At 39.0% G+C, this 16697-nt stretch overlaps 4 protein-coding genes across 5 annotated transcripts in view; 3 read left to right on the top strand and 1 right to left on the bottom strand.

Moving 5' to 3' along the window:
• Positions 1-1608: 1608 nt before the first annotated feature.
• Positions 1609-9557, bottom strand: LOC145468815 (putative hydroxypyruvate isomerase). 2 transcript variants are annotated; one of them, XM_081452519.1, is made up of 11 exons: positions 9393-9416; positions 7809-7884; positions 5996-6103; positions 5613-5712; positions 5323-5443; positions 4895-4964; positions 4689-4738; positions 4134-4203; positions 3602-3736; positions 2542-2630; positions 1609-2137 (listed from the first exon to the last, which is right to left on the bottom strand). In XM_081452519.1, the coding sequence occupies exons 1-10, from the start codon at positions 9396-9398 to the stop codon at positions 2581-2583; spliced, it is 786 nt and encodes a 261-aa protein (XP_081308645.1). In that variant the 5' UTR covers positions 9399-9416; the 3' UTR covers positions 1609-2137; positions 2542-2580. The 2 variants fall into 2 exon arrangements, with proteins under 2 accessions (XP_081308645.1, XP_081308644.1); XM_081452518.1 differs by lacking the exon at positions 7809-7884 and having other exon boundaries at positions 9393-9557.
• Positions 9558-9614: 57 nt separating this feature from the next.
• Positions 9615-14451, top strand: LOC145468781 (uncharacterized). Its single transcript, XM_081452476.1, has 2 exons — positions 9615-11987; positions 12595-14451. Exons 1-2 carry the CDS (start codon positions 9707-9709, stop codon positions 12816-12818), a joined length of 2505 nt encoding a protein of 834 aa, XP_081308602.1. The 5' UTR covers positions 9615-9706; the 3' UTR covers positions 12819-14451.
• A 699-nt stretch (positions 14452-15150) lies between these two features.
• Positions 15151-16697, top strand: part of LOC145468842 (histone H4) — a 2506-nt gene continuing 959 nt past the window's right edge. The window contains exon 1 of the mRNA XM_081452533.1: positions 15151-16697. This exon is cut by the window's right edge and continues 959 nt beyond it. Within this exon, the coding sequence (XP_081308659.1) occupies positions 15452-15763 (312 nt within the window). The 5' untranslated portion in view covers positions 15151-15451 and the 3' untranslated portion in view covers positions 15764-16697.
• Positions 16424-16697, top strand: part of LOC145468725 (uncharacterized) — a 3422-nt gene continuing 3148 nt past the window's right edge. Inside the window, exon 1 of the mRNA XM_081452426.1 lies at positions 16424-16493. Coding sequence (XP_081308552.1) covers positions 16424-16493 — 70 coding nt within the window. The remainder of the gene's footprint in view (positions 16494-16697) is intronic.

The raw sequence follows: 16697 nt of genomic DNA, 5'->3' as shown, positions 1-16697 counted from the left end.
GCCGGAGACATTAAAAACACAACAATCATCGATCATTTTTGAGAAGTGTTTGAGGAAAATCAATTAATTATAGCGACGTCATCGATTTTGGAGGGGGGTGAATACGGCTATCCAAATCCGTCGATCCGCCAATATTTTTGATCAAATCCCAAACCACAATCACATCCGGAAACAGAAGTATAAAAGTTCAAAAGTAAACTAGTAAATGTGAATGCCATTGTAAATTTCGCACAAATAGTAAAGAAAGCAGCATACTTGATGGCTATAACATAGTACAATTCCAATAACAGTCTCACACCCGAGTTTAAGGCTGAAGAAAGATCTATGATCCAAATTTCGTTTAGGACCCAAGATCCGAACATCCAGACAGGAACAATCCGGAATCCGCGCCATAATTTACAGCTAATCCACGATCCACTGTGTTTTCAAAATCCGCGAATTTGCTCGATTTACCGCAAAAATCCATAATCCGTGCGCTTTTTAAGGCCAGAACCGTCCATCCGAGAACCTATTCACCCCCCTCATTTCGTAAAGCCCCGTTCACAACATCTTTTCTGTTCACGCTAAAACGCAAAGCCGGCGTTTACAATTTCTCCGGTTTTAAGAGCGTTCTCGGAAAGCTCTGTTTTCGTGACGGACTAGTGTGGACAGCAGGCCTAACCTTAGAAATGAAGCTGCCTCTTCGAATTTCGCCGGCGTAGTGTGGGCGGGGCCTAAGGTTCTTTGAGCAGCACAATTAATGTGCGTTCTTTTGATTTGACAACCACAAGTAACGGAACACACAAATTTAGCTGTGACGACGGAATACTTTTTGTACTAAAAAATGTTTAGTCTTCCCAGTGATGTAACGGTTAACCACTTTTTCAATTAAATGGGCAATGAAAAAGTGGTTAACCGTTACATCACTGGGACCCATAGCAATCATTGTCCCCGGGGCTACCCCCTTACCACCTCGCCCACGTTTTACTTTAAGCTGCCGTACATAGGCCATTTTTCTGTCATCACTCAGAAGAAGATTCGACACTTAATCAAGCGCTATTGTAATGATTTAGACATCAAATTAGTTTTTTCTTCCTTTAAGATAGGTAACCTTTTTGGTGTGAAAGACCCTATCCCCGGCGGGCTTCGTTCACGTGTGGTTTATAAGTTTACATGTGCGGGCTGTAATGCCTGTTATGTCGGCGAAACCTCCCGACATTTTTCCACACGCGTACGTGAGCACTTAGCCGTTGATAGGGCCTCTCACATCTTCAAACATCTTCAGAATTCTGAACGTTGTCGCTCATTGTGTTCAATAGACTGCTTTCATATTTTAGATCACGCCACTACTAGCTTTCAACTCAAGATAAAGGAGGTTATCCATATTCAAAAAGAACTACCTTGCCTCAATCAGCAATTACACCATGTAAATCTAAAATTATCCTTTTAATTTACACCTTTTCACGTTCTGTTGTTACTATTTGTCTTAATTAGCATTTTTGCCTACTTATTATTCAACTTGCTTTGTAATCATTCATTCAACTGAAGATGACAGAAGTTCTGTCGAAACTTGTCTTTTAAACTTAAAAAAGAGGTCGTTTTCCTTAAAAAAGAAATAAAGTGCTTTATAAACATCAACCTGGAGAAATCTGAACCCCTTTCTCTTTCACAATAAAACAAAACAGGTGTGAAGGGAACACAACCAAATGACCTGTATCCAGGAGCTAAAGTCTCGTCCTGGAGACGAGGTTGGATTCCCATTTCACTCCCCAACCCCTGCTCTCCTCCTATCCCTGACACAAATCATCCACACACAAAATTCAGAAAACTTCAGATAGACTGTAATTGTCATACAAATACCAGTTCGCTATCACCGTCACCGCGAACTAATACCATTAATTTACAATACAAAGATAAAATACATCTAACTATATCTACCATTAATTTCTTTTAAAAATACTATCTTATACATATCTCGACGTGTGAAAATAAATAGGTCAGGAGCAGCTTCTTTGTGGTATTAGGTATGACTTGGAACACCCAAAATTTTGTTACAGTTTTAAAAAGTTCTCAGTCGATTGGCATAACCAGTTTTGTCCACTGGGCTAATTCCACTTCCATTCTGGAAGTATGATTTCACGTCACCGGAATGCAGAATCTGGAAAAGTAAATTAAAGGCATGTATAAGTATATTTGTATAGATCCTGACATTCAGAATTAGATGGACTTTTAAATGCAGTAGAGAAACAAGAACAAACTCTCCACTTATAATGCAAAGGAAAAATCTCATAAATCTTCTTCATAAAAAGTTGCTACCTGATTAATGTAAAACTCTGGACATGAACTGCTGGCCCCAGTTGTTCAAAAGGTGGATAACACTATCCACTGGATAAATCACTATCCAGTGGATAACGTGGTTTGTTTTGTCAACACTTATCCACTGGATGGTATTATCCACCTTTAGAACAACTGGCACCTGGCATTTTGCAAGACCCACAGGCAAATAGGAAAACCCAAAAATAAAAAAAATAAAAAAACACATTCTAGTTTCTTACCACCCACCTGACTTCTCCTGTTAAAAATTTGGGAAACTTTATTTCTTTAATCAACTAGATAAGGTGCTAACCATGCTAAACCATCTTCTGTTCGACCTATTAAAAGGAAAACAAAACATTTGATAGTCAAAAATTATTGGGTGGGTATTACTTCCAACAATTTTCTTTCAACATTTGATCAAGTTGTCAGATTTGGATCTGTTATCATTTTGCATATCAAACTCAGATCATCTGTATTAAAGGAATCCACAGCAGACTGTCGATCAATACCGTCGATCGACCCTTGATCAATCGGCACCTGATCAACATCCAATCAACATCTCGACTGACACTTGACCAACATTCAATTGACATCTCGATTGACACTTGATTGACACTCGATCAACAGTCAGTCGCTAGTCGGCCGAGTGTCAATTGAGTGCCAATTGAGGTGTACATGGAGTGTTGATCAAGTATTAATCAAGTGTCAGTCAAAGGCTGCTCAAGGGTATCAATCAAGAGTATCAATCGACACCTGACCCCTGATGCCTTTAGTACACATGATCTTCATTCTCTTCATCTGAAGCATGGTTGCAGGTTATCCTGATAAATTTATCAATTGAGGTTGCTAAACCTAAATTTATATAAAATGCAAATTACTAGAGCAAATTTGACAAATGCATGGCAAAAGAGTGGAAACATGAATGAAGGATAATTTAATACCTTTAGCCTTTACATAGGACCAACAAAAGGGAAGAAAACTCAGGATGACTGAGGAAGTTTGTGTATGGAGACCTAACGTGCCCTCCACTGTCTCTTCACTTTACAAAGGGCTAAGGTTTCAGACATGAACTCAGACACCTTTATCTTGAAGTTAATACTAATGGATGCAGTGCTTCATTTGCCCACCATGACAATTTCTTTAGAACTTATAAGTTGAAAACTTTTGAATTAAAACCAAAATTCAGGCCATCATGAACATTATTCAGGCTAAGCAGGACTTGCAAGTTCTGCAGTCTGCATTTGTCGCAGACCCCTCTAAACTACATCGTTGAAAGGGGGTGGAAATATTGACAGAAGTCTCTTACCTCTAGGATGGTATTCACAGCCTATCCATCCCTTGTATCCTAATTTTGCAATTTGATGGAATATGTAAGGGTAGTTGATTTCACCATCTGCATCAGGTTCATTCCGTGATGGTACTTGGCTTATTTGAATATGTCCTGGAAAGATACACTAGTTTAATAGTAAAAAAAAAAAAAAAAATGAAATAAACTGTAAAATATTTGCACTATACTATTAAATTCCCTTTGACATAAAACTAAAGAAAATACTAAATAATAAATATTAAATAATGACAGCTTTTTTATTTTCATTCCAAAGTAATTTAATTACCACCTCAAAATTATTTTTTCCAGCATTTTGTTTGTTGTTGTTATTGCAGCTGTAATTTTCTCTTTTTGGATGAGTTTTTAATTTCATCTTTAGTTAGTGTTTTTTGTTGTTGTTGTCTTGAAACTGTAGTAAATAATTACCTCTCTGCATGAAAAAAAAAAGTAAATTCAAAATAAAAAAAACAAAAACAAAAACAAAGCAAAAGAAAATTGATGGCTTTTATACCAACATAAGGCATGGAGTCAATCAGAGTTTGTGTCAAATTGCCAGCTGTTCGTTGATGATGATATAAGTCCTGCCAAAGAAGATCAGGAGTGAACAAATCACAAAATTATTTCAATGGTATCTGAAGTGCCATAGAACAATGGTTGGGAAGTGTTCAAGCCCATCTTCAAACATTAATTGATTGCATAAATCATCATGTATGTCCAACAAGCATTGCAAATGAGAAACTTAACTTGCAGCTGGTCTTTTCTCTTAAGGTCTGATGAGAGTTTATTCCAACAAATACGACCAAAAAATAGGTGGTATGGACAAGAAGCTGAAGGGGTTGGGGTGTGGCGGTGCTCATCTCAAAACACCTAGCCCTTCTCCGAGCTTGCCTGATTTATGAGACAGTGAAAAATAAACTGCAAGAGTCAACGGTAACCCTCAATTATATATTATTCTCTCAACTGAGTTTTTGCAGTGACAATTTTCTTGAAATAAATACTTAGCTGGGGACTCCCGTTTAATATTTAGAACCAATTTTATTAGGCAGAATGATTTCCGATCACTTACCAGTTGGAGTTTCATGTTACTGTGACCCACTTTCTTGATTAAATCAATTGCTATTGGAGGAGGATTGATAAAAATCTCAGTTTTTCATGAACATTTAACACAAATTAAATTCATGAACATAAATTAAAACAACTCACAACCAGAATTAATAACATATACCAAATACATACAATGACAACAATGCACAAAGCAAAATAAATAAATACCTTGCTGTGTGTGAGTCAAAAAATATCCTGGAATTGAACTGATTGGCTCTACTAAAAGAGTGATCCCACACTGGAATAGTGATAAAACATAACTCAATTTTAATAAGTGCAATAAAGACTAAAAATCAAAAGAAACCAGCAAATGTAGGAGTTGTGTAGGCATGTCAAACCCCTTTTATATGCAAACTGTACACTATATCAGACCATGCAACATTGCCAAAATTAATATCCTATTTCAGAACCAAAGTGGCTTAAAAACCATACCCTTTAGGGCTGAACATGCCTATATAGCCCGTATAGGGAGTAATCCCCACCCCGGCTAGTCACACAATATTTATTTCACTTAATATCAGGGTTAACCATTCATCAGTCAGAACAACAAAAATTGAATACAAGATAAACCCAGGCTACAAGAATCATTGTCTCACCTCTTGAAGTCTTTGAGCAGCATATCTCATATTCCTAATGTATGTCTCCTCCCACAAAGCCGCTAACTTGTTATCTGTTTTATCCACATTTCCAGGGTAGACACCAGCTAACACATGTAATCTGAAGGAAAGGAAGCACACAACTGCAAAAAATACATGCATAATATTATCAAGCACAACAGAATGCATTCCAGATGACAGGTTAGTTTCGAGATCGTCGGTCTCAAATTCTTCCCCCTGCTCTACTATGTGATAATTTCTTATTCTAATTTCTATGATATTTAAATTACCTCGCACACTTAACAGCTTCAGCATATTTAATAGACAGTTCTAAACATTGCTTAAATTCTTCTTCTCTACCAGGGACTGCACCAAGTCCTTTGGAATTTCCTAAGAGAGAAAACACTTACTGTTAATTCCTTACTTACATTATTTTCCATGCGTGATCAATATAAAAAAACTCTTTCCATGGGTGGAATTTAATAAACTTTAAGACAATCACAAAATTATTTGCATCACTAAATGCTTGCTTTAATTTTTTGTTGTAAAATATCAATCCAAAACTGTTTTGTCTTGTGTACTATCTAATATACAGTCAAATTACATTACATTTGAAATGAATTTGTTATTATCCTAACAAACCCCAGAAAATTGGCACTTATTGTATACCTACCATCAAAAGCGTTCATGTGTGCTTGTTCTATCTGTACATTTTCTCTAGTGTTGTATAATTCGTTGATAGGGATATCCAGTGGAAAGCCTGATTCTACACCCTTGAAACCTGAAACCAAACTGGTAGTTTGAGTTTAATGAATGTGAAGGAATATAATAAAATAAATTTAAATAAAGGAATGAAAACTACATAAATGAACATAGGAAAATCAAAGTAACTGATTAATCAAAATGAATAAGGCAAAAAATATGTAAATGAATGAATGAATGAATGAATGAATGAATGAATGAATGAATGAATGAATGAATGGAGTGAGTGAGTGAGTGAGTGAGTGAGTGAGTGAGTGAGTGAGTGAGTGAGTGAGTGAGTCAGTGAGTGAGTGAGTGAGTGAGTGAGTGAGTGAGTGAGTGGGTGGGTGGGTGAATGAATGAATGAATGGATAGAAAATTAAATAAATTGAACAAAAATGAAGGAAAATGAAAGAACCAGTAAATGGCTAGCTCTTAAATAAAACATAGGCACGCAAGGCGTGCAAGAGTTATTTTTTTGTGAACTATGAGTCTAGGAGATAGGAGCATTAATGGAACTGTTTACAGTAATGATTTGGTTGATTTCACAAGTTTTTTTGGTTGCAATGTACAGCAAGAAAGAAACTGGGAATTTATGATGTACATACGATGTTACATCGGTAATGGTAAGATAACTAAATAGTAAGCCATAAAATGTTTGACTGAACAAACTACAGTAATCTGACACGTTTCCAGATTAATGTAGATACCATCTTATTTTCTAACAGGCAATTTTATTCGTTCTTTGATACAACCCACACTGTGATTGGTCTGACACGCGCACATGCATAACTCCCTCACTCACCGATCACGTAGCCCTTCCCCCGGAGGGGGGGACTCCCTTATATGGGCTATATAGGTCTGTGCGGCCCCAAAGGGTATGGTTTTTCAGCCGTTTTTGGTCATAAATAGGGTATCGATTTTAGCTGATTTTGGTCATTTTGGTCATAAATAGGGTACGGTTTTTGCACTCTAGCCTTGATATGGGTATGCTTTAAGAAGAAGCCACTTTTTCATCATTATCGAAAAGAAAAGCAACAAAAGCCCTTCACAAATTTATATGTTTACGGTAATTTAACATTGGTTTGAACTAGGGAGCTAATTATAACGCAGGTCTGAAACAGGGTTTTGATTTGAGGGTCAAGTCGTAAATAGGGTTTCAAGTTTTTGGTTAGGTCATAAATACGGTAAGGAATATCGCAGATTTTGGTCATAAATAGGGTAAGGGTTTTAGGAAGCAGGCCGCACACCCCCAACCAATTTTTCTGGGAGTACCTCCTCAGGAGCCCTTCCAGCCCCCAAGAGGAATTTTTGCTAAAAAATATTCAAGTTAAGAAAACTTTTCGCATTTTATATGAGTCGTAAGTTTACCCTTTTTACACAACAAAACACAACAACACTACTTCACCGAAAATTGAAAGAAAGAGAAAAAAACCTCTCTGACATGTTGAAAGTCTGATTTACTAAATTGCACTTTAACTTGGTGCCACACAGTCTTCAAAGAACATTTGAACAGTTTTCATACTTTTTACCAGGAGCCATGTTTTTACCTTTAAAAATATCGGACTGAAAAGAATGTCATAAAATGCCCATCAAATAAAAATATTAAACTGCTACTGCAGAGACGTAAAAACACTCTAGAAATGAAAGCTTCTTTTTTGTTTAATATCGTGGGAACTATAGCCGATAACTTGTAAGCTCTAATTGAATTTACTCCCATATGAAAAACAAAAGTGTTGAGTTACCATTTGTGACTAAAAATAGCAAACATCTCCTGGGAACAAGTGGTGACGATTCGTCAGCTCTAATTGAATTTACTACCTTGTGAAAAACAAGAGTGTCAAATTACCCATTGTAACTAAAAAATAAAAATATCTCGTTATATTTGCATTCAATAAGAACAAAACAATCGTTACCTGCACTTAGTATTGTAAACGTTAGAACTGCTTCAAATCTAAATAGTCTCGTCTCCTCTAAAACATGTCCTAAGAACTAGAACCGACGATTCGTGACCTCTAATTGAATTAACTCCTTGTGAAAAACAAAAGTATCAAGTTACCCTTTGTAATTAAAAATAAAAATATCTCGTGCCATTTGCCTACTACTCATGAACTGTTTCAAAACTCAAGACTCATCTTGTTCATAACTAGCCACCATTACACTGAAAATTGTGCACTCTAAAACAACCCAATGTACGTATGTAACTGTCACACTCCCCTCCAAACCGGACTAAAAATCACAAACCGGCAACATACACGTCACTCTTTATTTTTCAATTACCAAAGTCCTTGTGTTTATACATACCTTGTGTTTCTCACGTACCATTTACCTTTACAACAAGAAATTTGATTGGTTGTTCATAGTAGATCCAATCTGATTGGTGTGACATACATACATCTCTCACTCACTCACTCACTCACTCACTCACTCACTCACTCACTCACTCACTCACTCACTCACTCACTCACTCACTCACTCACTCACTCACTCACTCACTCACTCACTCACTCACTCACTCACTCACTCACTCACTCACTCACTCACTCACTCACTCACTCACTCACTCACTCACTCACTCACTCACTCACTCACTCACTCACTCACTCACTCACTCACTCACTCACTCACTCACTCACTCACTCACTCACTCACTCACTCACTCACTCACTCACTCACTCACTCACTCACTCACTCACTCACTCACTCACTCACTCACTCACTCACTCACTCACTCACTCACTCACTCACTCACTCACTCACTCACTCACTCACTCACTCACTCACTCACTCACTCACTCACTCACTCACTCACTCACTCACTCACTCACTCACTCACTCACTCACTCACTCACTCACTCACTCACTCACTCACTCACTCACTCACTCACTCACTCACTCACTCACTCACTCACTCACTCACTCACTCACTCACTCACTCACTCACTCACTCACTCACTCACTCACTCACTCACTCACTCACTCACTCACTCACTCACTCACTCACTCACCCATTGACCCGTCCATAACATACCCGACGCGCCGACTAAGAGGTATTTTTTACAAAAAAATAACTCAAAAAATAGAAAGGAATAAAAATGATGGAATGGAATGAAAAATGGACGAAAAATATTGTGCCAATTACAATTAAAGGAAAATGTGGATAGCTCGAAGACAAAGGGGAACTTTTACAATGTACGTTTCCCATTTCCATTGTTTTACTAAGCTCTTATTTTAAAGTTCTCTGAACACTTATGGAAAGGCACAAGCATCAACACGATAAATTAGACTGCGATATTATTCGAAAATACGTACACAGCAAAGTTCAGTACCTGCATTTTTCGCCGCTTGATATCTATCAAGGAAGTTATCGTGTTCTAAAAAACAAAAGGACAAATTCGCCGCAAATTTTAGGGCCATCTTTTCTTCTCGTGTTGATAATTCTTTAACCGGGGGTAGAGAGACGGGCTCATTTGAGCCATAAAAGCGAGGTAGCAGACGTCATTCGCCACCATATTTGGTAAAATTTACCCCAACAAAGCCCATGGTAACGCAAAGCTAATGACGAAGGTCATGCATTCTAACGTTGTTTAGAAGTCAATTCTTCGCGGAAAAATTCCATAAGGGCCTCGTAAAATCTTCCAAAATGGCTCTTTTGAACAGAAGGCTTAAAGACAAGGATGTCGACCATCTCCCATTGATCGAGAAACCCGAAAAAGTTGTCGTAGATCTCGATGAAGAAGACGACGAAAACGAAGAAGTTTTTGCCCACCATGGAATCACATTGTGGGTGTCGGATGCCGTGATCATGATCATCCAACATGTGCAGATTTTTGCGCTGATTTTGGCGATGGGCGAACGCTGGGGTTATCCAAGACAGTTTGTGCGATATGCTTCGTTTACATTTATTTTCAACCTGGACATTTGGGAGTTTGTGAAAGTTTATTCCGGAGCTTACACGGGACCGCCAAACCTTGACACTTTTATTCCTTCAGAGAACATCGGTGTCAATTACGGATACTATTTGATAGGATGGACCATTGGTATTGCTGTTGTTGGTTGTGGATTTTTAATAACTTACGCTGTTTTCCTCTATCGAAAACCGTTGTATTTGCTGCTTCACATTGCCAGAATGAAACGCATTTTCAGTGTTTTTATCCAGCTGGTGAGCTTGCCCGTCGGTACTGCATACGCTCGTGTGTTCCACTGCCGAAGTGATGGAGTATGGAACGTGGAAAACAGCGTTCAGTGCTACACTCTGGACAGCTTGGAGCACTGTTTGTTTGTTAGTTTCGCCATATTAGTGGCGATCCTTCTGTTTTTGGCGTACCCAATAAACATGATCAGGAAAATACGAGGTCAAGTTATCTGCTACAGTGAAGAGAAACACGAAGGATACCTGCAACTGAAAGAGGCTGAATACAATCAAGGACTTGACATTTTGTGGGCAGTCGGACAGTTCCATCTCTTTTCATCTTTCCGCCGACTTTGGATCTATTACAGGCCTATTATGCTGATGCTTAAGTTTTGCTTGGTGGCCTATTTTGCAACTTTTCTGCTTTTCACCGAGAACAACCCAGAGAGACTTACAATGGGAGAGAAACTGCTCATAAACATTCCAATTTTTATGTTCTTTTTCCTGGTGTTGTTTGGTTTGTTTTCTTCGGGACTGGCTCGGCCGCCTCTCAGTGCATTCAGGGCTTTTACACGGTGGTGTTGCTGGAAGGGGATATCCCGACTGTTGCATGTTCTTTTCAACATTACTCCAACGTGGGTAGTGGCCAAGTTCTTTTTAGTTTTACTGGCTGTTGGTGTGTTTGCCATTGATCATTTGGGTGGAGGAATGGGAGCACTGTTGTCTATGTTGAGTCTTATAATGGTCCGAAGTCTCCCATTCCGTGTGTCGTCATTCAACTTCATGATCTTGTTTTGCTTGGCTGTCAATATAAGTAATGCTTATGTGGGTTGCATGGTTGAGATGTTCAACAACAGTGAAACAGTGAATGCCTTCTTTGCGCCACCCATTCCACTCACCATTCTAACATGGGTGAACATATCTTGGGCATGTGTTATATTCCTGTGGATGGTCTATCTGCTGCTGCGATACATGCATGTCATTCTTCCAAAGAAGCCCCTTTGGCCAATGCTGAGTACTGATGGAAAAAGCAACATAAGTGAAGAAACAAAGAAGTACATGCGAGCTGTGCTGAAGGGACGTCACACTTTGGAGAAAGCACTTTCAAGTACACCTATCTTCGCACCAGTTCATGAATTGGAAAGGCAGATTCACATCATCAACGCATATTGCCGAGAAGCAGAATATCTCGATGACCCAACTTTTGATTCATTATGGGACCTTCTTGATGAACTCATTGAAGCCCACAGAACCTTGGCACCTCAGTCGCTGTTTTCACAATCTGTAAAGAAGACAATCCGTGAGACAGCCAAGGAGTTCATGACCATGATGCCACAGATGAGAAAGAGGCTTGATCAGCGAGAATATGACTTCATTCTGATGGATCCAATGAAGAAACGCATGCTTTTGAAAATGTATGTGTTGGGAACATTTGTGAATGGGCGTATGGATAAAGTCAAACAGGATGTGGAACAGAAAGTTTACAAAGCACTAAAGGAGGCCGAAAATCAGAAAACTCCATCTAGTCTGTATGGCAGCACCACTGCGTTTGAATGGGATAGTATGATAGACATGGCAGGTCCTTATACAACATTTGACACAATGAGAACCACGTCAAGTACGGGGAGCCGACCAGGAACTGGAGTCTCTGTTGGTTCACGGCCAGATAGTGTTGAGAAGTTACTGGATGCAGTTGAAGACTGGGAAGAAGGACAAGAAGCAGCCAGTAGTAAAAAGAAAGTTTCTGTTGCATCGATGCCATTAATTGAGGAACATCCTTCATCTCCGTCAGGTAAGCTACAGCTATACCTGTGCATTGTTGCTTAGTTAAATGAACCTCGACCTACCCTGTGATTGCATGACTGAGGGTATGGTTGCTCAATTTAGTACTATGTACTCTCCTTGATAAGATAGTTACTATCGCAGTGCCTCCCTCCATGCAGGGGCATAAAATGGGTACCTGCAAATTTGGGTCATCTCTGTAACAAAAATGTCAATTTTTGGTAAAACACAAGGGCAACCATCCTTAAAGGCCCTGTAGTAGGAGGAGATTTTTTTCCAACATGTCTTCCAACAGTCACTGAAATAAACATCTCACAATCCAGCAAGAATTGCACAAATTTTTTGGAGTTAAGTACTACTATTCATGAGGATTGTAGCTACTTGTACAACAATTTTTGTTTATGTGTTGCAGAAAAAAACATGAGAGGGGTGTTACACAGAGCATTGTGCAGCTTGTCTGATCTGGCAACAGTGCAACTAAATTTCAGGACAAGTTGAACAGTTCATTGCTTAGTGTCAGTTAACAGCACTGCTAGATCCATAGTGGTGTGCGCCAGTCACAAGACTGCTGCAGTTCCTGTTTTAAGTAACATAAAATATATTTCCTTGGGTTGCAGGATCTACAGGCTCGTCAGCTTCCATTCCCGGTCAAATAAATTATGACGATGATCAGAGGCGACCTAGAAGTGCTGGACGCTCATCACTGCTTAACCAGCGAGTAAGAGATGGATCAACCAGCTCAACAGCATTAATTGGGGACAGTTCTGCCACAGAACAGCCCAGTACGTCAGGGTCACAGTCATCACTAAGAAGTACTGATGATCGGAAGCCACTATTATAGCATGAAAAAAATACTTGTAATGTAAATATGTAAGGATAAACTAAAGCCAAGGACATCCATACATGGTAGAAATGCAGTTTATGAGCCAGCCATCAGTATGTAGATACTAATATTTTCTGTATAAAGTATGCAAATAGTAACATAATGTAAAAAGACAAAATCATTTTTGAGTTGTCTGTGTTAAGAACCATTTGGATGAAAACAAGTTTCATCCAGTGAAAGCATAGTTAATTGAGGGGAATGGTTATAATTTTGAAACTTGACAAAGTTCTTTGTTGTATGTGTTTGATGTCTCTTTTGGCCTTGGCCATGCACAAAACAAAGGAGTTGTTTAGTACTGACCGGGAAACTAACCAATAAAACTGTTTTGATTACGTAACTCATGCATAGTGTATGAATGCAAAACAAAAGATTTTGCACTGTCGTAGACCTTCCAACATAAATCTTGGTATCTTTGTTTGTTCCTTTGATGTTTTCCAGGCTTCATAACCATTCCCCATAACTATGGTGAAAGTGAACCCAAGAGATAAATTCTACTTGCATATGAAAGCTTTTGCATCTGAAACAGTCTGTGTTAACAAATTTTGAAAAGCCGTTTTGATAACTGAGCCCACATTCAAATTGTTGTAGCATTGTAATGAGAATTTACTTGAATGTATTGAACATTGATGATGAAAATTGAGAGACTTTTTGTATTGCTTATTTAGGTGGCCAGAGAAATCCATTTGTAAATTATGTATTTTTGATGCTTGACAAGTTTTACCATACTTTATTTAAGTATTTCATTATTTATGAATTCAATATTTTTCTAAAGCGTTAGGTAGCTGGAAGTTGATTGAAAGCCAGTGGTTCCATAATTTTTGAAAGTTTTGGACTATTATTTTTATTGGAGCATAAAATCTTCTTTTCATGAATCTTCCATGGTTAGATAACTTGTGAACAACCTCCCTAGTTTAGTACAGGGTGAAAAAAGGAACTGCACTACCCCATACCCTATTGTGGAACCTGTCTCCAGGCTAAGGGTTGGATATCCAGGTTACTGAGGTTTTTGTTGTTCTCTCATTTAAAAGTCTACATACGAGCGAAGTAGCCCATCAGGCAGGAGCTTATCCTGGTTTCCGTAGCATAAAGTGACTAGGAGTATTTCTACTCCCCCCAGATGGGATGCTAGTCCATTGCAGGGTTATCTTAGCATTAAGTTCACCGGTACCAATTTATACACCTGGGTGGAGGGAGGCACTATGAGAGTAAAGTGTCATGCCCAAGAACACAGCAGTGTCCCTGGCCAGCAGCTGGATCCAGAAATGAGGGCACTAACAATGAGGCCACTGTGCATGAGGCCTCTGTCCTCTCATCTACTGATGCCAAAAAGCCTGTGCAGCAGTTGGCAGTTGTAGCTCAGTGATTGCTACTGTTTTGCTGGTCAAATTTGATTAAGAGAAGAGAAGAGAAACCCTTGGGATCAGGGAAGATGCAGACACACCATAAAGTAGCATAATTCTAGGATTTACCTGTAATAAAAGATGTTAACAACCCCAGTTACTGCAAAAGTGCTTTTTTCATAAATTTTATAGGTTATTTTTGTACAAAAGTATAGTACACCGGTAATAAATTAAAGTAGATTCGCTTTGTATTTTTGTGGATGTGCATTGCTTGACATGGAATGCTCCAGCAAAATCTGTCAGCTTTCAAGTCCCCAACATTTAGGGAACATACACCTGCTAAGCTACTTGGATGAAATATCAGTAACAGGGGGACATACTGGTAACAAATAGTGACAAGCGAAATTGTTTTGCCAATTTTCTTTTAATTTCTGACAGCAGGCATAAAAATTAACATTTTTTTAAAATTCATGTGACACAATTTTCAGATTGGTGAGGGTCTCCTCTAGGAGGGGGGAACTCCAATTTAAAAGGGATGGGGGGAATTTTGAAAAGAACCCTTAAGAGGACGTAAGAGGTACCAAGATACTGTTTTGTGGGAGTGGCTTGAAAGTTTAGTTTCACCCCTCAGAGGTGCCAATTCTAAAACAGCGCATTATCTTCTGAAATATTTCTTCGGCTCAATACCCTGAAAGGTTCAGCAAAAGCTCTCGGTGGGGACCTTTTGAGGCTGAGCACCCCAAGTGGTACCAAAACCGCTTTTTTAACCCCTAAAAGGTACGGCGAGCACCCGTCCTCTTTGCATGCAAAGTCCGGTGTCTTTGGCCTTTCTGAAATGACTGATAAAAGGTCAAAAACAGAGAACAAAATCAGGGAAGGAAAAAAGTCCAGAGGGCTTATTTCTAAGTTCTCACGTAATGTAAAACATATTTTGTGGCTTGTGATACGTAATCTGGGATGTCTGGGATGATGGCGACACAAAATTTTAGAGAAAATGTATGAAGCGAATGAGAGTCGAGCTTGAAATTTCGGAGGATCGAAAGTTCAGTCAGCGAAAAGATCCAAGAACGCGATTGGTCCAAAGCTATTCATATTGTCCAATCAAAAACGGGGAAATTTTTAAAGGCTTCCACGTCTAGTTTTCCTAAGGCGTCCGCATATTTTTATTAAATATTCGCGCAGACACCGTTGTGTCATCTGAAAAGCGCTAACTGAAAAGAGGGGTTTCATTGTTGTGATTTGTGAAAAAACATGTCTGGACGTGGAAAAGGAGGCAAAGGCTTAGGGAAAGGAGGCGCTAAGCGTCACCGAAAGATCCTTCGCGACAACATCCAAGGTATCACCAAACCAGCCATCCGTCGTCTTGCTCGCCGTGGCGGTGTCAAGCGGATCTCTGGCCTGATCTACGAGGAGACTCGTGGTGTTCTCAAAGTTTTCCTTGAGAACGTGATCCGTGATGCTGTGACATACACCGAGCACGCCAAGAGAAAGACTGTGACAGCCATGGATGTTGTGTACGCTCTGAAACGACAAGGCCGTACTCTGTACGGATTTGGCGGTTAGACTGCTAGTCTGACAACAAAACAAACGGCTCCTTTAGGAGCCACTATATAGGAGAAAGTTCTGACCAACAAGACCACTATGATCTTTCCTTGGGAAAGTAATAAACTCGGACAGAAATTCCGATTTCCGGGAAAAGACTCTCCGTTATTTTTCTTTACGAAATCTTCCCTGACTGTCGCATAAACAGCTTGCCACGAGCTCGTGACTTCAACGGTACTACCAAGAATTCACTAAATGTTCATTTGTTGAAATTTCGGATCATGTGATCCTAGAATCTGTGTATGCCTCTTAATTGCCGCTAGGGCTTGTATCAAAGATTAAAACAACTGTATCAATGCCTAGCGCGATTTATTTTCAAGCAGAAAGTACTTGAATACTAAAGGCCTCTTGGAAGTTTGTCCCTAAAAGAGCAGTTCTTTTCTTTCTGTCACATGCATGGCTTTTGTTTCTCTTTCGAGTGAACTTTCTTCAGGGTGGAAGTATGGAAAACAAATGGGTTGTGATCTATGGCATTAGGCTCCACTGTATGACTACTAGTCAATACTATAAAGCACCTGTTGTGGGAAAGTAAAAGGCTCAAGCTGAACTGTTGAAGATTTGAAGCATGTCACATGTATTCAACGAGTACAAGTTCTATAAAAGAAATAGAAAATATGTAACATGTATCGAGTTACAGAGATCACTGGAAGCTTGGGAGAACGAGAAATGCTGTGGGAAAACAAGCCAACAGGCAAGTGTTTCAACAGCATTTTTGAGTTTTCTCAAGGTTCCACAAGTTTTTCTATTAAACAATTAGATTATGAACTTGAGATTTCTATTGCTTGAGAAATAGAGTGAATAATCGAATTGTTTTAATATAAATCTAAAAGTTGTTCAATTCCTCGTTACAGACACTTAGGGTGCTTTCCTTTGGGGTGATCTGGATCAGGATCAG

This window comes from Orbicella franksi, chromosome 14 (assembly GCF_964199315.1).
Source record: "Orbicella franksi chromosome 14, jaOrbFran1.1, whole genome shotgun sequence".
Lineage (NCBI taxonomy): Eukaryota > Metazoa > Cnidaria > Anthozoa > Scleractinia > Merulinidae > Orbicella > Orbicella franksi.
The sequence above is the reverse complement of the archived record's forward strand: the minus strand, read 5'-3'. Positions and strand labels throughout refer to the sequence as shown.